General features: G+C 72.6%; 2 protein-coding genes across 14 annotated transcripts; both read left to right on the top strand.

The window, feature by feature from the left end:
* Window positions 1-34: 34 nt before the first annotated feature.
* CLN3 (CLN3 lysosomal/endosomal transmembrane protein, battenin) lies at window positions 35-8705 on the top strand. Of its 12 annotated transcripts, none has more exons than XM_087735141.1 (14): window positions 35-85; window positions 1317-1401; window positions 1493-1549; window positions 2465-2502; window positions 2599-2684; window positions 2755-2827; window positions 4224-4367; window positions 5117-5248; window positions 5414-5480; window positions 5898-5953; window positions 6043-6136; window positions 7240-7455; window positions 7535-7698; window positions 8492-8705. In XM_087735141.1, exons 1-13 carry the CDS (start codon window positions 45-47, stop codon window positions 7652-7654), a joined length of 1209 nt encoding a protein of 402 aa, XP_087591267.1. In that variant the 5' UTR covers window positions 35-44; the 3' UTR covers window positions 7655-7698; window positions 8492-8705. The 12 variants fall into 12 exon arrangements, with proteins under 12 accessions (XP_087591267.1, XP_087591269.1, XP_087591266.1 ...); XM_087735143.1 differs by having other exon boundaries at window positions 2423-2502; window positions 5898-5944; window positions 7315-7455; XM_087735140.1 differs by having other exon boundaries at window positions 2423-2502; window positions 5898-5944.
* Window positions 8706-8782: 77 nt separating this feature from the next.
* Window positions 8783-22548, top strand: LOC148051875 (eukaryotic translation initiation factor 3 subunit C-like). Of its 2 annotated transcripts, none has more exons than XM_087735094.1 (20): window positions 8783-8899; window positions 9832-9944; window positions 11074-11139; window positions 11215-11404; window positions 13806-13931; window positions 14036-14087; window positions 14183-14295; window positions 14372-14487; window positions 14582-14762; window positions 14869-14972; window positions 15057-15198; window positions 15278-15403; window positions 17007-17100; window positions 17178-17599; window positions 18609-18972; window positions 19056-19215; window positions 20575-20640; window positions 20721-20808; window positions 20891-21053; window positions 22382-22548. In XM_087735094.1, exons 2-20 carry the CDS (start codon window positions 9847-9849, stop codon window positions 22465-22467), a joined length of 2757 nt encoding a protein of 918 aa, XP_087591220.1. In that variant the 5' UTR covers window positions 8783-8899; window positions 9832-9846; the 3' UTR covers window positions 22468-22548. The 2 variants fall into 2 exon arrangements, with proteins under 2 accessions (XP_087591220.1, XP_087591221.1); XM_087735095.1 differs by having other exon boundaries at window positions 8829-8893.
* The last annotated feature ends 60 nt before the right edge of the window (window positions 22549-22608 follow it).

Here is a 22608-nt window from a genome sequence, read left to right as displayed (position 1 = left end):
CGGGGTCACGTGTGTCGGGGTCACGTGGGCGCTGGGGGTGTCACATGACCCGCAGTCATGGCGGAGGAGGAGCCGCTGCTGCCGGGTGAGAGCCCCGGACCCACAGCGCGCCCCACAACCGGACCCGCGGCCCCACAACCGGGCCCCTGCCCCACAGCCGGACCCACAACCAGGCCCCTGCCCCACAACCGGCCCCATAACTGGGCCCCTGCCCCACAACCGGACCCCCTGCCCCACAACCGGGCCCCTGCCCCACAACCAGACCCACAACCAGGCCCCTGCCCCACAGCCGGACCCACAACCAGACCCCTGCCCCACAACTGGGCTCCTGCCCCATAACCAACCCCCAGCCCCACAACCAGCCCCATAACCGGGCCCCTGCCCCACAGCCGGACCCACAACCGGACCCCCAGCCCCACAGCCGGGCCCCTGCCCCATAACTGGTCCTCAGCCCCACAACCAGCCCCATAACGGCTTCCCCTGCCCCACAACCTGCTCGGACTCGTAACCTGCCCCATAACCGGGGCCCTGCCCCATAACCTGCCCCACAGCTGGTTCCCAGCCCCGTGGTCTGCCCCACAGCCTGCCCCACAACCAGCCCCCAGCCCCACATCAGCCCCATAACTTGTTCCTAGACCCATAACCAACCGCTGGACCCACAACCAGCCCCACAGCTGGCCGCCAGACCCACAACCTGCCCCATAACCTGCCCCATAACCAGCCCCCAGCCCCATAACCAAGCCCCAGCCCCATAACTTGTTCCTAGACCCATAACCAGCCCCACACCCTGCCCCCAGCCCCACAACCAGCCCCATAACCACCCCCCAGCCCCACAACCAGCCCCATAACCAGGCCCCAGCCCCACAACCAGCCCCACAACCACCCCCCAGCCCCACAACCAGCCCCATAACCACCCCCCAGCCCCACAACCACCCCCCAGCCCCACAACCAGCCCCATAACTGGCCCCCAGCCCCAGAACCAGCCCCATAACCACCCCCCAGCCCCATAACCAGCCCCACAACCAGGCCCCAGCCCCACAACCAGCCCCACAACCACCCCCCAGCCCCATAACCAGCCCCACAACCAGGCCCCAGCCCCACAACCAGCCCCATAACCACCCCCCAGCCCCACAGCGCCCCCCTCACCCCTCCCCCTCCCCACAGCCGAGGACCCTCCCCCACCCCCGCCCCCGCCACCCACCCCCCACTGGAGGAACGGAGCCGCCTTCTGGTGAGGGCCCCGCCCCACCGACCCCGCCCCACAGCTCCCGCCCCATAGATCCCGCCCCACAGATTCCCCTCCCCCACCCCCACAGGATCCTGGGCCTCTGCAACAACCTCCCCTATGTCGTCATGCTCAGCGCCGCTCGCGACATCCTGGAGCCCCGCCAGGGGGCGCTGGTGGGTCCCCGCCCCTCCCCCACCCGCCCCTCCCCCACCCCCCTCTGCCCCTCCCCCACCCGTCTTTTCTGCCCCTCCCCCCTCCCCACAGGCGCCGCCGCCCCACGGGAACGGCTCCCGCTACGACTGCAACCCCGTCTCCACTGGGGTGAGGGGGCGGGGCTTGGGGGGGCGGGGCTTGGGGGGGGGCGGGGCTGTTCTGTGGGGCTGCCCCATAGCGGGGGGTGGGGGCGGGATGGGCGCTGTGGGGCTGGCCCGTAGATGGGGGGGGGGGCGGCCCCTCGCCCCCATGGGGCCCCGCCCTGATCTATGGGGCACCCCCCCGATCTATGGGGCTGCCCCCCAACCTGTGGGTCCCCCCTTCTCCCCATGGCCCCGCCCCCAAGCTATGGGTCCACCCCCAAATCTATGGGGCTGCCCCCCAACTTGGGGGGCTGCCCCCCAACTTATGGGTCGCCCCCCATCCATCGGTCCCCCCCAAATCTATGGGTCCCCCCTTCTCGCCATGGCTCCCCCCCGCCCCAAGCTATGGGTCCAGCCCCAAATCTATGGGGCTGCCCCCCAACTTGGGGGGCTGCCCCCCAACTTATGGGTCGCCCCCCATCCGTGGGTCCCCCCAAATCTATGGGTCCCCCCTTCTCCCCATGGCTCCCCCCCGCCCCAAGCTATGGGGCCACCCCCAAAACTATGGGGCTGCCCCCCAACTTGGGGGCCTGCCCCCCAACTTATGGGTCGCCCCCCATCCGTGGGTCCCCCCCAAATCTATGGGTCCCCCTTTCTCCCCATGGCTCCCCCCCGCCCCAAGCTATGGGTCCACCCCCAAATCTATGGGGCTGCCCCCCAACTTATGGGTCGCCCCCCATCCGTGGGTCCCCCCCCAAATCTATGGGTCCCCCCCAAATCTATGGGTCCCCCCTTCTCCCCATGGCTCCCCCCCGCCCCAAGCTATGGGTCCACCCCCAAATCTATGGGGCTGCCCCCCAACTTGGGGGGCTGCCCCCCAACTTGTGGGGCGCGGCAGGCGGTGCTGCTGGCCGACATCCTCCCCACGCTGCTCATCAAGCTGCTGGCTCCTTTCCTCGTCCCCCTCCTGCCCTACAAGTAAGCGGGGGGGGGGGCAAAATCTATGGGGCGGGAGTTGGGGGGCCCGCCCCGAACGTGTGGGTCACCCCCCCCTCCCCCGTCCTCGCCCCACAGCTCGCGGGTGATCGCCGCCGCCCTCTGCGCCTGGGGCAGCTTCGCCTTGGTGGCCTCGGCCGCCGACATGGCCGCCAGCTTAGGGGGTGCGTGTGGGGCAGGGGGCGGGGGCGGGCGCCGTGGGGCCGAGGCTGACGTGTGGGGCTGGCCCCACAGGCGTGGCGTTGGCCAGCGCCGCCTCGGGGCTGGGGGAGGTCACCTTCCTGGCGCTCGCTGCCCGCTACCCCAGGTACGGGGGGCGCCGTGGGGCTGGGGGGAGCCGTGGGGCTGGGGGTGGTTGTGGGGCTGGGGGGTCGCTATGGGGCTGGGGGTCGCTGTGGGGCTGGGGGTCGCTGTGGGGCTGGGGGTGGTTGTGGGGCTGGGGGTGGTTGTGGGGCTGGGGGGTCGCTATGGGGCTGGGGGGTCGCTGTGGGGCTGGGGGTCGCTATGGGGCTGGGGGTCGCTATGGGGCTGGGGGAGCGATGTGGGGCTGGGGGTCGCTGTGGGGCTGGGGAAGCGATGTGGGGCTGGGGGTGGTTGTGGGGCTGGGGGTCGCTGTGGGGCTGGGGGGTCGCTGTGGGGCTGGGGGTCGCTGTGGGGCTGGGGGAGTGATGTGGGGCTGGGGGTCGGTATGGGGCTGGGGGGGCGCTGTGGGGCTGGGGGTTGGTATGGGGCTGGGGGTCGCTGTGGGGCTGGGGAAGCGATGTGGGGCTGGGGGTGGTTGTGGGGCTGGGGGGTCGCTATGGGGCTGGGGGTCGCTGTGGGGCTGGGGGAGTGATGTGGGGCTGGGGGTCGCTATGGGGCTGGGGGTCGCTATGGGGCTGGGGGAGCGATGTGGGGCTGGGGGTGGTTGTGGGGCTGGGGGTCGCTGTGGGGCTGGGGGAGCGATGTGGGGCTGGGGGTCGCTGTGGGGCTGGGGGGATGATGGGGGGCTGGGGGTCACTATGGGGCTGGGGGGTCGCTGTGGGGCTGGGGGAGCGATGTGGGGCTGGGGGGTCACTATGGGGCTGGGGGTCGCTATGGGGCTGGGGGAGCGATGTGGGGCTGGGGGTCGCTGTGGGGCTGGGGGTGGTTGTGGGGCTGGGGGGATGATGGGGGGCTGGGGGTCGCTGTGGGGCTGGGGGGTCACTGTGGGGCTGGGGGACCGATGTGGGGCTGGGGGTCGCTATGGGGCTGGGGGTGGTTGTGGGGCTGGGGGTCGCTGTGGGGCTGGGGAAGCGATGTGGGGCTGGGGGTGGTTGTGGGGCTGGGGGGATGATGGGGGGCTGGGGGTCGCTGTGGGGCTGGGGGTCGCTATGGGGCTGGGGGTCGCTGTGGGGCTGGGGGTCGCTGTGGGGCTGGGGGAGCGATGTGGGGCTGGGGGTGGTTGTGGGGCTGGGGGAGCGATGTGGGGCTGGGGGTCGCTGTGGGGCTGGGGGAGCGATGTGGGGCTGGGGGTCGCTGTGGGGCTGGGGGGTCACTGTGGGGCTGGGGGGATGATGGGGGGCTGGGGGTCGCTGTGGGGCTGGGGGGTCGCTGTGGGGCTGGGGGTCGCTGTGGGGCTGGGGGATGATGGGGGGCTGAGGGTGGGGCACCATTGCTGGGTGCATGGGGGGCGATGTGGGGCAGCCGTGGGGCAGCCGTGGGGCAGCCTCCCCCTCCGGCAGGGCGGGGCTCTCCTGTTGGTCCTCGGGGACGGGGGCGGCGGGGCTGGGCGGGGCCCTGGCCTATGGGGCGCTGCTGCAGGCCGGGCTGCCCCTCCCCCGCGCCCTCCTGCCCGCCCTGGGGCTGCCCCTGCTCACCCTCGGCAGGTGAGGGGGAGGGGCGGGGTGGGGGAGGGGTGGGGTGGGGGAGGGGGTGGGGTGGGAGGTGGGGTTAGGGGTGGGGGGAGGGGCGGGGTGGGTGGGGGAGGGGTGGGGGGAGGGTGGGGAGGGGGTGGAATTAGGGGTGGGGGGAGGGGCAGGGTGGGGGGGAGGGGGTGGGGGAGGGGCAGGTTGTGGAGGGAGTGGGGTGGGGTTAGGGGTGGGGGGAGGGGCGGGGTGCGGGGGAGGGGCAGGTTGGGGGAGGGGGTGGGCTGGGGTTAGGGGTGGGGGAGGGGAGGGGTGGGGTGAGGGTGGGGAGGGGGTGGAAATAGGGGTGGGGGGAGGGGCGGGTTGGGGAGGGGGTGGGGTGGGAGGTGGGGTTAGGGGTGGGGGAAGGGCGGGGTAGGGGAGGGGCGAAGCGGGGTGGGGGAGGAGCGGGGGGCGGAGCAGGGTGGGGGTGGGACGGGGTGGGGGAGGGGCGGGGTGGGGGTGGGGCAGGGCGGATCGGGGTGGGTGGGGTGGGGGTGGGGCGAGGTGGGGGGAGGGGCGGGGTGGGGGTGGGGCAGGGCGGAGTGGGGTGGGGGGGTGGGCAGGGTGGGGGTGGGGCGAGGTGGGGGAGGGGCGGGGTGCGGCAGGGTAAAGCGGGGTGGGGGGAGGGGCGGGGGGTGTGGGTCCCAGGGCTCCATGTTGCCGTGGGGCAGGGATGTGGGGCAGCCCCACGGGCCCTGCCCCCGCTGCCCTTCTGCCCTGCCCCACAGCTACTTCTTCCTGCTGGGCCCCGCCCCGCCCCCCACGGAGCCCCCGCCCCCCACGGAGCCCCCGCCCCCCACGGACCCCCCGCCCCCCGCCGTGGGGCTGACGCCGCGGGAGAAGTGGAGGGTGGCAAAGGGGGGGGGGGGGCGGACACCGGGGCCCGCTATGGGGCAGGGGCTGGGGGGCTGGGGCCCGCCATGGGGCAGGGGGTGGGGGTCCCAGGCGCCGGGGTCCGCTATGGGGCAGGGGGGTGGGGGAGGGGCGGGGGTCCCCGCTGCTGACCCCCGCCCCTCCCCCCAGGGCGTCCTGCCCCACGCCGGGCCCTTGGCCCTCGTCTACTTCGCCGAATATTTCATCAACCAGGGGCTGGTGAGCGGCCGTGGGGCGGCCGTGGGGCGGCCGTGGGGCTGGGGGGGGGGCGGCCGCCGTGGGGCTGGGGTGGGAGCTGTGGGGTGGGTGCTGTGGGGCAGACGCCGTGGGGCTGGGGTGGGTGCTATGGGGCAGAGGCTGTGGGGCTGGGGTGGTTGGTGTGGGGCAGGTGCTGTGGGGCTGGGGTGGGAGCTATGGGGCAGAGGCCGTGGGGCAGGGATGGGTGCTGTGGGGCAGAGGCCGTGGGGCTGGGGTGGGAGCTGTGGGGTGGGTGCTGTGGGGCAGGGATGGGTGCTGTGGGGCAGAGGCCGTGGGGCTGGGGCGGGAGCTGTGGGGCAGAGGCCGTGGGGCAGACGCCGTGGGGCTGGCCTATTGTCGCACGCCGTGGGTCCAGCCCCACACATTCCCCCTCCGCAGCTGGAGCTCCTCTACTTCCCCGCCTCCGCCCTGACCCACAGCGAGCAGTACCGCTGGTGAGCCCCACGGCGGGGGGGGGGGGGGGCCACGTGGGGCGCGCCGTGGGGCGCGCCGTGGGGCAGCCCCACAGCTCCCTGCCCCACAGGTACCAGCTGCTCTACCAGGCCGGCGTCTTCGCCTCCCGCTCGTCCGTCCGCTGCCTCCGCCTGCGCCGCGTCTGGGTCCTCGCCCTCCTGCAGGTAAGGGGAGGGGCCAGGATCCGTGGGGCAGCCCCACAGCCTGCCCCATAGCACCCCCCATAGCCTGCCCCATAGCCTGCCCCATAGCCTGCCCCACGTCTGCCCCGCACCTACCCCCTGTGCGGCTGCTCGCCCTCCTGCGTGGATAGGGAGGCTCCCGAAATCCGTGGGGCAGCCCCATAGCCTGCCCCATAGCGCGCCCCACGCCTACCCCGTAGCCTGCCCCACAGCCTGCCCCACGTCTGGCTCCTCGGCCTCCTGCAGGTAAAGGCAGGGGCCCAGAATCAGTGGGGCAGCCCCATAGCCTGCCCCAGAGCGTGCCCCATAGCGTGCCCTACAGCCTGCCCCATAGCCTGCCCCATAGCCTGCCCCGTAACCTGCCCCATAGCTGCCCCATAGCCTGCCCCCCATCTGGTTTCTCACTGTTCTACATTTAAAGGTTCAAAAATCAGTGGGGCAGCCCCATAGGTTGCCCCATAGCCTGCCCCATAACCTGCCCCATAGCTGCCCCATAGCGCGCCCCGCAGCCTGCCGCACATCTGGCTCCTGTCTCTCCTACAGGTAAAGGGAGGGGCCCAAAATCAATGGGGCAGCCCCACAGCCTGCCCTATAGCCTGCCCCATAGCGCGCCCCACATTTGGTTTCTCAGCCTCCTACGTGTAAAATAAAGGTTCAAGAATCCGTGGGGCAGCCCCATAGCCTGCCCCATAGCGTGCCCCATAACTTGCCCCATAGCCTGCCCCACAGCCTGCCCCACGTCTGGCTCCTCGCCCTCCTGCAGGTAAAGGCAGGGGCCCAGAAACAGTGGGGCAGCCCCATAGCCTGCCCCATAGCCTGCCCCATAGCCTGCCCCATAGCGTGCCCTACAGCCTGCCCCATAGCCTGCCCCGTAACCTGCCCCATAGCTGCCCCATAGCCTGCCCCCCATCTGGTTTCTCACTCTTCTACATTTAAAGGTTCAAAAATCAGTGGGGCAGCCCCATAGCCTGCCCCATAGCTGCCCCATAGCGCGCCCCATAGCCTGCCCCATAGCCTGCCCCATAACCTGCCCCATAGCTGCCCCATAGCGCGCCCCATAGCCTGCCCCACATCTGATTTCTCAGCCTCCTACGCGTAAAAGAATCCGTGGGGCAGCCCCCCACCCTGCCCCACGGCCTGCCCCACACCCTGCCCCCCAGGTCCTGAACGCCCTCGTGCTATTGGTCGCCGTGGCCGTCCCCTTCCTGCCCGGATTGGCCGTCGCCTTCGCCCTGGTGGGGGGGGAGGGCGTGGTGGGGGGCGCGGCCTACGCCAACGCCTTCCTCAACGTGGCGGAAGAGGTGGGTAGCGGGGGGTGGGGGAGGGGAAGGGGCGGGGGACGCCGTGGGGCAGCCCCCTAAGTGTGGGGCGCGGCCGCAGGCGTCGGCGGAGGGGCGGGACTTGGCCATGACGGTGGCGGCGCTGGGGGACACGGTGGGGATCGCCCTCTCGGGGGGGGCGGCGCTGGGGGTCCACGATTTCTTCTGTCGACCCCCCTGACCCACGGCGCGACCCACGGCGCGACCCACGGCGGAGAAGGGCAGGTACGGGACCCACGCGCTTCTGCCCCACGGCAGGGGGGAGGCCCGGGAGCCACGGCGGCGGGGAGATCTGGGCCCCACGGCTCTGCCCCACGGCGGTGGGGGGGGGGGGGACGGACCCACGGCTCTGCCCCATAGCGGCGGGAAGATCTGGGACCCACGGCTCTGCCCCACGGCGGTGGGGGGGGGTACGGACCCATGGCTCTGCCCCATAGCAGCAGGGAGATCTGGGCCCCACGGCTCTGCCCCATAGCGGCGGGGAGGCACGGGACCCACGGCTCTGCCCCACGGCAGTGGGGGGGGTACGGGACCCACGGCTCTGCCCCATAGCGGCGGGGAGGCACGGGACCCATGGCTCTGCCCCATAGCAGCGGGGAGATCTGGGCCCCATGGCTCTGCCCCACGGCGATGGGGGGGGGGGGTACGGGACCCACGGCTCTGCCCCATAGCGGCGGGGAGATCTGGGCCCCACGGCTCTGCCCCATAGCGGTGGGGAGGCACGGGACCCACAGCTCTGCCCCATAGCGGCGGGGAGATCTGGGCCCCACAGCTCTGCCCCATAGCGGCGGGGAGACCTGAGACCCACGGCTCTGCCCCATAGCAGCGGGGAGATCTGGGCCCCGCGGCTCTGCCCCACGGTGGTGGGGGGGGGGGGGACGGACCCACAGCTCTGCCCCATAGCGGCGGGGAGATCTGGGCCCCACGGCTCTGCCCCATAGCGGCGGGGAGGCACGGGACCCACGGCTCTGCCCCACGGCAGTGGGGGGGGTACGGGACCCACGGCTCTGCCCCATAGCGGGGGGGGGGGGGCCTGGGCCCCACGGCTCTGCCCCACGGCGGTGCGGAGGACCACGACCCACGGCGGAAGGGAGACCCAGGACCCACGGCGACGGGGAGCTCAAGGACCCACGGCGCTGCCCCACGGCGACAAGAACCCCTGGGCCCCACGGCGCTGCCCCACGGCGCTGCGGAGCCAATAAAGGCGTGGCCCCGGGGGGGCGTGGCTCTTGGGGGCGTGGCTCTTCCTTGGGGCGCGGGCGGGACTGGGTTTCCCATCGGCCCCCGTGCGGGGGGGGGGGGGGGGGAGGGGGGGGGGGTGGGGGTGGCCTGCGCGCTGGCGTCAGTTCCGTCGCGCTGACGTCACTTCCGTCGTGGACGGCGTCTGCTCGCGGCCCGGAGCTTGGGAAGCTGCTGCCGCGTGCGAGTATGGGGGGGGAGGGGCGGCGGATCTGTGGGGCGGGAGGGAGCTGGGGGGGATCTGTGGGGCAGGGGGGAGGGGCGGCGGACCTGTGGGGCAGGGGGAGCCGTGGGGGGAGGGAGCTGTGGGGCTGGGGGGAGGGGCGGCGGATTTGTGGGGCAGGGGGGAGGGGCGGCGGATTTGTGGGGCAGGGGGAGCCGTGGGGGGAGGGAGCTATGGGGCAGGGGGGGAGGGGCGGCGGATTTGTGGGGCAGGGGTGGAGCTGGGGGGATCTATGGGGCGGAGGGGGAGGGGCGGCAGATTTGTGGGGCAGGGGGAGCCGTGGGGGGAGGGAGCTGTGGGGCAGGGGGGAGGGGCGGCGGACCTGTGGGGCAGGGGGAGCCGTGGGGGGAGGGAGCTATGGGGCAGGGGGAGGGGCGGCGGACCTGTGGGGCAGGGGGAGCCGTGGGGCGGGGGCTGTGGGCTGTGGGGGAGGGGAGCTGTGGGGGCGGGATCTGGGGGGGGTGGGGGGGTGGGGCGGGCGGATCTATGGGGCTGGGGCAGCCCCATAACTTGTTTCTAGGCCCATCATCTGCCCCCCAACCAGCCCCATAACCACCCCCCAGCCCCATAACCAATCCCCAGCCCCATAAGTGGCCCCATAACCAACCCCCAGTCCCCCAACCAGCCCCATAACCAACCCCCGGCCCCATAACCACCCCCACAGCCAGCCCCCAGCCCCACAACCTGACCTGTGGGGCGTGTAAATCTATGGGGCGAGAAATCTGTGGGGCTGGGCCCCACGGAGGATCTACGGGGGGGGGGGGGGGGGGAGAGGAGCGAATCTATGGGGCTGGGGAAGATGGGGGGCGGGGAGCGGCCCGGACGGCCCCGGAGCAGCGAGACGCGTGGGGCAGAGCCCCGCCGTGGGGCTGACCCCCGGCGCGCCCCTGCTGCAGCCCCCCGCCGCCGCCATGTCGCGCTTCTTCACCACCGGCTCCGACAGCGAATCGGAATCCTCCGTTTCGGGCGACGAATTAGCGAGCAAGCCCGTCGGCGGGAACTACGGCAAGTAAGCCGTGGGGCGGGGCGCCGTGGGGCGGGGGGGCGCCGTGGGGCGGGGTGTGGGGCAGGCTGCCATGGGGCAGGGTGTGGGGCAGGCCGTGGGGCAGGGGGGCGCCGTGGGGCAGGGTGTGGGGCAGCCATGGGGCAGGGTGTGGGGCAGGCATGGGGCAGGGCTGCTGGGGGGCGGGGTGGGGGGGAGGGCCGTCATGGGGTAGGGTGTGGGGCAGGGTGTGGGGCAGGCCGTGGGGCGGGGGGGTGCCGTGGGGCGGGGGGCGCCGTGGGGCGGGGTGTGGGGCAGCCATGGGGCAGTGTGTGGGGGAGGGCCGTCATGGGGTAGGGTGTGGGGCAGGGTGTGGGGCAGGGCCGCTGTGGGGCAGGGTGTAGGGCAGGGTGTGGGGCAGGCATGGGGCAGGGCTGCTGTGGGGCAGGGCCACCGTGGGGCAGGGCTACCATGGGGCAGGGTGTGGGGCAGAGTATAGGGCAGGGTGTGGGGCAGGGCTGCCGTGGGGCAGGGTGTAGGGCAGGATGTGGGGCAGGGTGTGGGGCAGGCGTGGGGCAGGGTGTGGGGCAGGGCTGCCATGGGGCAGGCTGCTGTGGGGCAGGGTGTAGGGCAGGGCCGCTGTGGGGCAGGCTGTGGGGCCGCTGTGGGGCAGGGCTGCCGTGGGGCAGGACCGCCATGGGGCAGGGTGTGGGGCTGCCATGGGGCAGAGCTGCTGTGGGGCCGCCGTGGGGCAGGGTGTGGGGCAGGGCTGCAGTGGGGCAGGGTGTGGGGCAGGCTGTAGGGCTGCCGTGGGGCAGGGCGTAGGGCAGGATGTGGGGCAGGGTGTGGGGCAGGCGTGGGGCAGGGTGTGGGGCAGGGCCGCCGTGGGGCAGGACCGCCATGGGGCAGGGTGTGGGGCCGCCATGGGGCAGGGCCACTGTGGGGCAGGGTGTGGGGCCGCCGTGGGGCAGGGTGTGGGGCAGGGCCGCCGTGGGGCAGGGCTGCTGTGGGGCAGGGTGTGGGGCCGCCGTGGGGCAGGGTGTGGGGCAGGGCCACCGTGGGGCAGGGCTGCCGTGGGGCAGGGTGTGGGGCCGCCGTGGGGCAGGGCCGCCGTGGGGCCGCCCCCCCCCCTCCCCCCATCCTCCCGCCTTCCCAGGCCGCTGCTGCTGAGCGAGGACGAGGAGGACACCAAGCGCGTGGTGCGCAGCGCCAAGGATAAGCGGTGAGGTCGCCGCGCCGCCCGGGGCGGGGGGGGGCCGGGCCGCCGTGGGGCCGCCCCCCAACCTCCGCCCCATAGATTCGAGGAGCTGAGCAACCTGATCAAGACGATCCGCAACGCCATGAAGATCCGCGACGTCACGCGCTGCCTGGAGGAGTTCGAGGCGCTGGGGAAGGCCTACGGCAAGGCCAGGAGCGTCGTCGACAAGGAGGGCGTCCCCCGCTTCTACGTCCGCCTCCTGGCCGACCTGGAGGAGTACCTCAACGAGGTGGGGGCGGGGCGGGGGGGGGGGGGGGGGGGGGGGGGGGAGGGGGGGAGGGGGGAGGGGGGGAGGGGGGCAGCCCCCGGAGTCGTTCCTAGGGACGGGGTCTGCCCTCCCAAGCGGCCCCCGTAACCAAGCCCCTGCCCCATAGCGGCCTCTCCGCCCCATACGTAACGGCGTCTCTGCCCCATAGCGGCCTCCCTGCCCCATAAGTAACGGCCGCCCTGCCTCATAAGTAGTGGCCTGTCTGCACCGTGGCGGTCTCTCTGCCCCATAAGTAACAGCCTCCCTGCCCCATAAGTGATGCCCGCCCTGCCCCATAGCGGGCTCCCTGCCCCATACGTAACGGCCTCCCTGCCCCATAGCGGCCACCCTGCCGCATACGTAACACACACCCTGCCCCATAGCGGCCGCCCTGCCCCATAAGTAGTGGCCTGTCTGCACCGTAGTGGTCTCTCTGCCCCATAAGTAACAGCCTCCCTGCCCCATAAGTGATGCCCGCCCTGCCCCATAGCGGCCTCCCTGCCCCATACGTAACGGCCTCCGTGCCCCATAGCGGCCGCCCTGCCCCATACGTAACGGCCTCCCTGCCCCATAGCAGCCGCCCTGCCCCATAAGTAGTGGCCTGTCTGCACCGTAGCGGTCTCTCTGCCCCAAAAGTAACAGCCTCTCTGCCCCATAAGTGATGCCCGCCCTGCCCCATAGCGGCCGCCCTGCCCCATACGTAACACACACCCTGCCCCATAGCGGTCTCTCCGCCCCATATGTAATGGCGTCTCTGCCCCATAGCGGTCTCTCTGCCCCATAAGTAACGGGCTTTCTGCACCATAGCAGCCGCCCTGCCCCATAAGTAGTGGCCTGTCTGCACCGTAGCGGTCTCTCTGCCCCATAAGTAACAGGCTCCCTGCCCCATAGCGGCCGCCCTGCCCCATACGTAAAACACACCCTGCCCCATAGCGGCCTCCCTGCCCCATAGCGGCCGCCCTGCCCCATACGTAACACACGCCCTGCCCCATAGTGACTGTCGTGCCCCATAAGTAACAGCCTCTCTGTACCATAGCGGCCGCCCTGCCCCATACGTAATGGCCTCCCTGCCCCATAGCGGCCACCCTGCCCCATAAGTAATGGCCACCCTGCCCCGTAGCAGTCTCTCTGCCCCATAAGTAACGGCCTCCCTGCCCCATAGCGGCCTCTCTGCGTCATAAGTAACAGTCTCCTTGCCCCATAGCGGCCTCCCTGCCCCATAGCGGCCGCCCTGCCCCATAGCGGCCTCCCCGCCCCATAGCGGCCGCCCTGCCCCGCCCCATAGCGGCTGCCCCGCCCCATAGCAGCCGCCCCGCCCCGCTCCATAGCGGCCTCCCCGCCCCATAGCGGCCACCCCGCCCCACCCCGCCCCATAGCAGCCGCCCCGCCCCATAGCGGCCGCCCCGCCCCGCCCCACAGCGGCCGCCCCGCCCCATAGCGAGTGCCCCGCCCCGCCCCATGGCGGCCGCCCCGCCCCATAGCGGCCGCCCCGCCCCATAGCGACTGCCCCGACCCGCCCCATAGCGGCCTCCCCGCCCCATAGCGGCCGCCCTGCCCCGCCCCATAGCGGCCTCCCTGCCCCATAGCGGCCGCCCTGCCCCATAGCGGCCTCCCCGCCCCATAGCGGCCGCCCCGCCCCGCCCCATAGCGGCTGCCCCGCCCCATAGCAGCCACCCTGCCCCGCCCCATAGCGGCCGCCCCGCCCCATAGCGGCCGCCCCGCCCCGCCCCATAGCGGCCACCCCGCCCCGCTCCATAGCAGCCACCCCGCCCCATAGCAGCCGCCCCGCCCCATAGCGGCCGCCCTGCCCCATAGCGGCCTCCCCGCCCCATAGCGGCCGCCCCGCCCCGCCCCATAGCGGCTGCCCCGCCCCATAGCAGCCACCCTGCCCCGCCCCATAGCGGCCGCCCCGCCCCATAGCGACTGCCCCGACCCGCCCCATAGCGGCCTCCCCGCCCCATAGCGGCCGCCCTGCCCCGCCCCATAGCGGCCTCCCTGCCCCATAGCGGCCTCCCCGCCCCATAGCGGCCGCCCTGCCCCACCCCATAGCGGCCTCCCTGCCCCATAGCGGCCGCCCTGCCCCATAGCGGCCTCCCCGCCCCATAGCGGCCGCCCCGCCCCGCCCCATAGCGGCTGCCCCGCCCCATAGCAGCCACCCTGCCCCGCCCCATAGCGGCCGCCCCGCCCCATAGCGGCCGCCCCGCCCCATAGTGAGTGCCCCGCCCCATAGCGAGTGCCCCGCCCCGCCCCATACCGTCCGCCCTGCCCTGCCCCATAGCGGCCTCCCTGCCCCATAGCGGCCTCCCCGCCCCATAGCGAGTGCCCCGCCCCGCCCCATGGCGGCCGCCCCGCCCCCGCCGTGACGGCCGCCCCGCCCCCGCAGCTGTGGGAGGACAAGGAGGGGAAGAAGAGGATGAACAAGAACAACGCCAAGGCGCTCAGCACCCTGCGCCAGAAGATCCGCAAGCACAACCGCGACTACGAGAGCCACATCGCCAGCTACAGGCAGGTCCGTGGGGCGCTGTGGGGCGCGCTATGGGGCGGGCTGTGGGGCAGGCTATGGGGCGGGCTGTGGGGCGGGGCGTTTTCCTCCTGGCCGCGTCCCTGTCGCAGAACCCGGAGCAGTCGGACGAAGACGAGGAGAAGAAGAGCCGGGATTCGGAAGGTGAGAGGGGGCGGGGCTGGGGCGGGGCCGGGATGGGCGGGGCGCGGGGGGGGCGTGACTCCACCCCCCCTCCCCCCCCCCCCCTTTTCCCATAGGCTCCACCTCTTCGTCGTCGTCGGAGGAGGAGGATGGCGTCGGCGCCGCCGCTTTCCTGAAGAAGAAGGAGGCCGGCGGCGACTCGCGCGGCCGCTTCGCGAAGAAGCCGGAGGTCCGAGCTGTGGGGCGGAGGGGGGGGGGAGGGGCGGGTGGGGGGCTGCCCCCTAAGCGCCCCTCCCCTGCGGCAGGCGGAGGAGGAGTCGGAGTCGGAGGAAGACTGGGGCTCGTCCGGTTCGGATACGGACTCGGAGTCGGAGGAGGAGGAGGGGAAGTACACCTCGCTGGCCTCCAAGTTCCTGAAGAAGTAAGGGGGCGCCCCCCAAGTGTGGGGCTGGGGGGCGGGGCCGTGGGGCAGGGCGCCCCCTAAGCCGGGGGTGGGGGCGGGGCTGCCGCCGCAGGGAGGAGGAGAAGAGGGGCGGGGAGAAGAAGCGGGAGGAGAAGGCGAAGAAGAAGCACGACCGCAAGAGCCGCAAGTGCGAGGAGGAGGAGGAGGAGGAGGAGGAGGAGGAGGAAGGGGAGGAGGAGGAGAACGAGGGCGGCGGATGGGAGAAGGTGAAGAGCGGCGTCCCGTTGGTCAAGGTGAGGGGCGGGGCGGGGCGGGGTGGGGCGGGGTGGGGTGGGGGGGGGCGGGGCAGGGCGGGGCGGGGCGGGGCGGCGCCCCCTAAGCCGGGCCTGGGCGGGGCAGGAGAAGCCCAAGATGTTCGCCAAGGGGACGGAGATCACCCACGCCGTGGTGGTGAAGAAGCTCAACGAGATCCTGCAGGCGCGGGGGAAGAAGGGGACGGACCGGTGAGCGGCGGGGGAGGGGAGGGGGGAGGGGAGGGGGGGGTGGGGGTGGGGCTGACCCACGGCGCGCCCCCCCCCCCCCCCCAGCGCGGCGCAGATCGAGCTGCTGCAGCTGCTGGTGAGCGTCGCCCACGAGAACGCGCTGGGGGTGGCCGTGGAGGTGAAGGTCAAGTTCAACATCATCGCCTCCCTCTACGACTACAACCCCAACCTGGCCACTTACATGAAGGTGGGCGGGGTCTGCCGGGGCGGGGCGGGGCGGGGCGGGGCGCGGTGACGCCAGGGGGTGGTGACGTCGCCGCGCGCAGCCGGAGATGTGGCAGAAGTGCTTGGCCTGCATCGAGGAGCTGCTGGACGTCCTCTTCGCCCACCCCGAGATCTTCATCGGGGAGAACGTCCTGGAGGAGTCGGAGAACCTGGCCAATCCCGAGCAGGTGGGGGCGGGGCCGGGGGGCGGGGGGCGGAGCTGTGGGGGTGGGGGGCGGAGCTGTGGGGGTGGGGGGCGGAGTTGTGGGGGTGGGGGCGGAGCTGTGGGGGTGGGGGGTGGAGTTGTGGGGTTGGGGGGTGGAGTTGTGGGGGTAGGGGCAGAGTTGTGGGGTTGGGGGCGGAGCTGTGGGGGTGGGGGGCGGAGTTGTGGGGGTGGGGGGTGGAGTTGTGGGGTGGGGGGGCGGAGCTGTGGGGTTGGGGGGTGGAGTTGTGGGGCTGGGGGTGGAGTTGTGGGGTTGGGGGCGGAGTTGTGGGGTTGAGGGCGGAGCCTTGGGGTTGGGGGGCGGAGCTGTGGGGTTGGGGGGCAGAGTTGTGGGGTTGGGGGCGGAGTTGTGGGGCTGGGGGCGGAGTTGTGGGGGTGGGGGGCGGAGCTGTGGGGGTGGGGGGTGGAGTTGTGGGGTTGGGGGGCGGAGTTGTGGGGGTGAAGTTGTGGGGCTGGGGCGGAGTTGTGGGGCTGGGGGCGGAGTTGTAGGGCGGGGGGGCGGAGGTGTGGGGTTGGGAGGTGGAGTTGTGGGGTTGGGGGTGGAGTTGTGGGGCCAGAAGGAGGAGTAGTGGGGTTGGGGGCGGAGCTGTGGGGTTGGGGGGTGGAGTTGTGGGGCTGGGGGTGGAGCTGTGGGGCTGGGGGCGGAGTTGTGGGGCCGGAAGGAGAAGTTGTGGGGTGGGGGGGGGGAGTTGGGGGGGGGGGGGGGGAGTTGGGGGGCCAGAAGGAGGAGTTGTGGGGTGGGGGGCGGAGCTGTGGGGGTGGGGGGCGGAGTTGTGGGGGTGAAGTTGTGGGGCTGGGGGTGGAGTTGTGGGGTTGGGGGGTGGAGTTGTGGGGCTGGGGGCGGAGTTGTGGGGTTGAGGGCGGAGCCTTGGGGTTTGGGGGTGGAGCTGTGGGGTAGGGGGGCAGAGTTGTGGGGTTGGGGGCGGAGTTGTGGGGCTGGGGGCGGAGTTGTGGGGGTGGGGGGTGGAGTTGTGGGGTTGGGGGCGGAGTTGTGGGGTTGGGGGGCGGAGTTGTGGGGGTGAAGTTGTGGGGCTGGGGGCGGAGTTGTGGGGTTGAGGGCGGAGCCTTGGGGTTTGGGGGTGGAGCTGTGGGGTAGGGGGGCAGAGTTGTGGGGTTGGGGGCGGAGTTGTGGGGCGGGGGGGCAGAGCTGTGGGGCTGGGGGCGGAGTTGTGGGGGTGGGGGGTGGAGTTGTGGGGCTGGGGGTGGAGTTGTGGGGTTGGGGGGCGGAGTTGTGGGGGTGAAGTTGTGGGGCTGGGGCGGAGTTGTGGGGCTGGGGGCGGAGTTGTGGGGCGGGGGGGCGGAGCTGTGGGGTTGGGAGGTGGAGTTGTGGGGTTGGGGGTGGAGTTGTGGGGCCAGAAGGAGGAGTTGTGGGGGTGGGGGGGGGGCCGTGGGGTTGGGGGGTGGAGTTGTGGGGCTGGGGGCGGAGTTGTGGGGCCGGAAGGAGAAGTTATGGGGCTGGGGGCAGAGTTGTGGGGGTGGGGGTGGAGTTGTGGGGGGCAGGGGCGGAGTTGTGGGGCCGGAAGGAGGAGTTATGGGTCCATCCCCTCCCCCCCCCGCCCCTCCCCCAGCCCTACCGCGTCCGCGGCTGCATCCTGACGCTGGTGGAGCGCATGGACGAGGAGTTCACCAAAATCATGCAAAACACCGACCCCCACTCGCAAGGTGGGGCAGGGCGGGGGCGGGGGCGGGGCGGGGGGGTGGAGCCTCTCCCTCACCCCTCCCCCCCCCCCCCCCCCCAGAATACGTCGACCACCTGAAGGACGAGGGGCGGGTGTGCGCCATCATCGCCCGCCTGCAGCGCTACCTGCAGGAGAAGGGGACGACGGAGGAGCTCTGCCGCGTCTACCTGCGCCGCGTCCTCCACACCTACTACAAGTTCGATTACCGCGCGCACCGCCGAGCGGGGGGCGGGGCGCCGCCGCCGCCGCCGCCGGAGGAGGAGGAGGAGGAGGAGGAGGAGGAGGAGGAAGACTCGGCGGCGTTGATGGAGCGGCTCTGCAAGTACATTTACGCCAAGGACCGCACCGACCGCATCCGCACCTGCGCCATCCTCTGCCACATCTACCACCACGCCCTCCACAGTCGCTGGTACCAGGCCCGTGACCTCATGCTGATGTCACACCTGCAGGATAACATCCAACACGCTGACCCTCCCGTCCAGGTGACGCCCCCCCCCCCCCCCCGCCCCTCCCCCCGCTGGTGGGTGCCGACGACCCCGTGGGGTGGAGGCGGCCCCAAAGACCCTGCCCCGCCCCCCTCCCGCCTCCCCATTGAGGCCCGAGGGGGAGGGGGAGGGGGAGGGGGGGGAGGGGGGGGGAAGGGTTCGGGGCGCCCCACATCCCCCCCTCTGCCCCCCAAGCGGCCCGTAGGGTTTCCCCCGCCCCCCTCAGTCGCCACGGGGCTCCACCCCCTCCCCGCCCCCCAAGCGCCCCACCCCCACCGTCGCCATGGGGCGCCGCCCCTCCCTGCCCCCCCAGTGCCCCACCCCCACCATCTCCACGGGGTTCCGCCATCTTCTGCCCCCCAAGTCCTTCATCATCTCCATGGGGTCCCGCCATCCTCTGCCCCCCAAGTGCCCCACCCCCACCATCTCCACGGGGTTCCGCCATCTTCTGCCCCCCAAGTACCCCCCAACTCCTCCACCCCCATCGTCGCCATGGGGTTCCTCACAAGCTCCGCCATCTTCTGCCCCCCAAGCGCCCCACCCCCACCGTCGCCATAGGGTTCCGCCATCCTCTGCCCCCCAAGCACCCCACCCCCACCATCTCCACGGGGTTCCACCATCTTCTGCCCCCCAAGTGCCCCACCCCCACCATCTCCACGGGGTTCCACCATCTTCTGCCCCCCAAGTGCCCCACCCCCATCATCACCATAGGGTTCCGCCATCTTCTGCCCCCCAAGTGCCCCACCCCCATCATCACCATAGGGCTCCGCCATCTTCTGCCTCCCAACTGCCCCACCCCCACCATCTCCACGGGGTTCCGCCATCTTCTGCCCCCCAAGTGCCCCACCCCCACCATCTCCACAGGGTTCTGCCATCTTCTGCCCCCCAAGCGCCCCACCCCCACCATCTCCCCGGGGTTCCTCACAGGCTCCGCCATCTTGTACCCCCCCAAGCCCTTCCCCTCCCCCGCCGCCCCTCCCCCCATACTGACCCCTCCCCCCCCCAGATCCTCTACAACCGCACCATGGTCCAACTGGGCATCTGCGCCTTCCGCGAGGGTTTGATCAAGGACGCCCACAACGCCCTGCTGGACATCCAATCGTCCGGGCGCGCCAAGGAGCTGCTGGGCCAGGGCCTCCTCCTCCGCAGCCTCCAGGAGCGCAACCCCGAGCAGGAGAAGGTGGAGAAGCGGCGCCAGGTCCCCTTCCACATGCACGTCAACCTGGAGTTGTTGGAGTGCGTTTATTTGGTGGCGGCCATGTTGTTGGAGATCCCTTACATGGCGGCGCACGAGTTCGACGCCAGGCGGCGGATGATCAGCAAGCAGTTTCATCATCAGTTGCGCGTCGGGGAGAGGCAACCCCTCCTGGGTATTCCCGCCTTTCCCCTCCCCCAACCCCCCCGCCTCCGCCCCACATCCCTGCCCCATAAGCGTGGGGTTTTTACCTCGTAGGGCCGCCGGAATCCATGCGGGAACACGTGGTGGCCGCTTCCAAAGCGATGAAGATGGGGGACTGGCGAACCTGCCATCGCTTCGTGGTCAACGAGAAGATGAACGGGAAGGTGTGGGATCTCTTCCCCGAAGCGGAAAAAGTCCGCGCCATGTTGGTCAGGTGGGTGGGGCGGGGACGCCGTGGGGCGCAGGGGGGGGGGGGGGGGTGTGGGGCAGAGGAAAGGGCTCTCCTTCGGCCCCACGCTTCCCCGTGGCCCCCCCCAAGGCCTTGAGCTCCGTCATCGCCATGGGGTCCCTCAGGAGCTCCGCCATCTTCTGACCCCCCAAGTCCCCCCCCCTTGACCTCCGTTGGGTCCCCCTTGACCTCCCTGCCCCCCAAGTGCCCCGCCCCCATCACCATGGGGCTCCGCCCCCTCCCCGCCCCCTCCCTGCCCCCCAACTCCTTGACCTCCATCATCGCCATGGGGTGCCTCAGGAGTCCCGCCGTCTTCTCCCCCCCCCAACTCCCCCCCCCTTGACCTCCGTTGGGTCCCCCTTGACCTCCCTGCCCCCCAAGTGCCCCGCCTTGACCTCCCTGCCCCCCAGGTGCCCCGCCCCCGTCGCCATGGGGCTCCGCCCCTCCCCGCCCCCCAAGGCCTTGACCTCCATCATCACCATGGGGTCCCTCAGGAGCTCCGCCATCTTCTGCCCCCCCCAAGTCCCCCCCTTGACCTCTGTTGGGCCCCCCTTGCCCCCCCTCCCCCCCAGGTGCCCCGCCCCCATTGCCGGGGGGCTCCGCCCCCTCCCTGCCCCCCAAGGCCTTGACCTCCATCATCGCCATGGGGTCCCTCAGGAGCTCCGCCATCTTCTGCCCCCCAAGTCCCCCCCTGTTGACCTCCGTTGGGTCCCCCTTGACCTCCCTGCCCCCCAAGTCCCCCGCCTTGACCTCCCTGCCCCCCAGGTGCCCCGCCCCCGTCGCCATGGGGCTCCGCCCCCTCCCTGCCCCCCAAGGCCTTGACCTCCGTCATCGCCATGGGGTCCCTCAAGAGCTCTGCCATCTTCTGACCCCCCAAGTCCCCCCCCCTTCACCTCCGTTGGGTTCCCCTTCACCTCCCTGCCCCCCAAGTGCCCCGCCCCCGTCACCATGGGGCTCCGCCCCCTCCCCACCCCCTCCTTGCCCCCCAACTCCTTGATCTCCATCATCACCATGGGGTCCCTCAAGAGCTCCGCCATCTTCTGCCCCCCAAGTCCCCCCCCCTTGACCTCTGTTGGGTCCCCCTTGACCTCCCTGCCCCCCAGGTGCCCCGCCCCCATCACCATGGGGCTCCGCCCCCTCCCTGCCCCCCAAGGCCTTGACCTCCGTCATCGCCATGGGGTCCCTCAGGAGCTCCGCCATCTTCTGCCCCCCAAGTCCCCCCCCCTTGACCTCCGTTGGGTCCCCCTTGACCTCCCTGCCCCCCAAGTGCCCCGCCCCCGTCGCCGGGGGGCTCCGCCCCCTCCCGCCCCCCCAACCGGCCCCTCCCCGCCCTCCATCTTGCAGGAAGATCCAGGAGGAGTCCCTGCGCACCTACCTCTTCACCTACAGCAGCGTTTACGACTCCATCAGGTGAGGGGCGGGGCGGAGGGGGGCGGGGCGGGGCGATGGTGGGCGGGGCTCCGCTGACCCCCCCCCCCCCCCCCCGTCAGCATGGAGATCCTGGCGGCCATGTTCGAGCTGGACCTGCCGACGGTGCACAGCATCATCAGCAAGATGATCATCAACGAGGAGCTGATGGTGAGCGCGCGCCGTGGGGCGGCCCCATAGCGGGGGCGGGGGGGGGGGGGGCGGGGCTTGATGGTCTGCCCCGCCCCCCCAGGCGTCTCTCGACCAACCGACGCAGACGGTGATGATGCATCGGACGGAACCCACGGCGCAGCAGAACCTGGCCCTCCAATTGGCCGAGAAGTTGGGCAACCTGGTGGAGAACAACGAGCGCGTCTTCGACCACAAGCAGGGCTCCTACGGCGGCTACTTCCGAGGTCCTGCCCCACACCCTGCCCCACGGCTGCCCCACGGCTGCCCCACACCCTGCCCCACGGCGGCCTGCCCCATGGCAGCCTGCCCCACAGCCCTGCCCCACGGCTGCCCCACGGCTGCCCCACACCCTGCCCCACGGCTGCCCCACGGCCTGCCCCACACCCTGCCCCATGGCGGCCCCACAGCTGCCCCACGGCGGCCTGCCCCACGGCTGCCCCACGGCCTGCCCCACAGCGGCCTGCCCCACACCCTGCCCCACGGCTGCCCCACGGCTGCCCCACAGCGGCCTGCCCCACACCCTGCCCCACAGTGGCCCCACGGCTGCCCCACGGCTGCCCCACACCCTGCCCCACGGCGGCCTGCCCCACACCCTGCCCCACGGCTGCCCCACGGCTGCCCCACACCCTGCCCCACGGCGGCCTGCCCCATGGCAGCCTGCCCCACGGCCCTGCCCCACACCCTACCGCACGGCAGCCCCATGGCAGCCTGCCCCACACCCTGCCCCATGGCGGCCCCACAGCTGCCCCACGGCTGCCCCACACCCTGCCCCACGGCGGCCTGCCCCATGGCAGCCTGCCCCACGGCCCTGCCCCACGGCTGCCCCACGGCTGCCCCACAGCGGCCTGCCCCACACCCTGCCCCACAGTGGCCCCATGGCGGCCCCACAGCAGCCTGACCCACACCCTGCCCCACACCCTGCCCCACGGCTGCCCCACGGCGGCCTGCCCCACGGCTGCCCCACAGCGGCCTGACCCACACCCTGCCCCACAGCTGCCCCACGGCCTGCCCCACACCCTGCCCCACGGCAGCCCCACACCCTGCCCCACACCCTGCCCCATGGCTGCCCCACAGCTGCCCCACGGCGGCCTGACCCACACCGTGCCCCACACCCTGCCCCACGGCTGCCCCACAGCGGCCTGCCCCACACCCTGCCCCACGGCGGCCTGCCCCACACCCTGCCCCACGGCTGCCCCACACCCTGCCCCACGGCGGCCCCACAGCGGCCTGCCCCACAGCCTGCCCTATGGCCCGCCCCACAGCTCCCTGCCCCACAGCCTGCCCCACAGCGGCCTGCCCCACACCCTGCCCCAGAGCCTGCCCCACGGCTGCCCCACACCCTGACCCACGGCCTGCCCCATGGCACCCTGCCCCACAGCCTGCCCCACATCTCCGTCCCAGATCTCCCTGCCCCCCATCTCTCTGACCCGCATCTCCCTGCCCCACATCACTGCCCCACACCTCCCCGCCCCACGGCTCCCCGCCCCATAGATCCCCGCCCCACGGCTCCCCGCCCCACACCCAGCCCCACATCTCCCTCTCCTCCCCACAGATCAAAAAGATGGCTACCGGAAAGGCGACGGCGGCTACTTACGTCGCGGCGGCTACCGCCAGCAAGACCGCGGGGCCAACTACTGAGCCCCACGGCGCCCCGGCCCCACGGCGCCCCGGCCCCACGGCGGCCCCGCCCCCTCTAATAAAGCCCGCGATTGGCTCCGCCTCCGCCTCGTGCCGGTGGGGGAGGGGGGGGGGGGGGGCGGGGAGTTAATGAGTGACGGC

The sequence above is a fragment of the Nipponia nippon genome, unplaced genomic scaffold, assembly GCF_047370975.1.
Source record: "Nipponia nippon isolate SJK-2023a ecotype South Korea unplaced genomic scaffold, ASM4737097v1 scaffold_52, whole genome shotgun sequence".
Lineage (NCBI taxonomy): Eukaryota > Metazoa > Chordata > Aves > Pelecaniformes > Threskiornithidae > Nipponia > Nipponia nippon.
The sequence above is the reverse complement of the archived record's forward strand: the minus strand, read 5'-3'. Positions and strand labels throughout refer to the sequence as shown.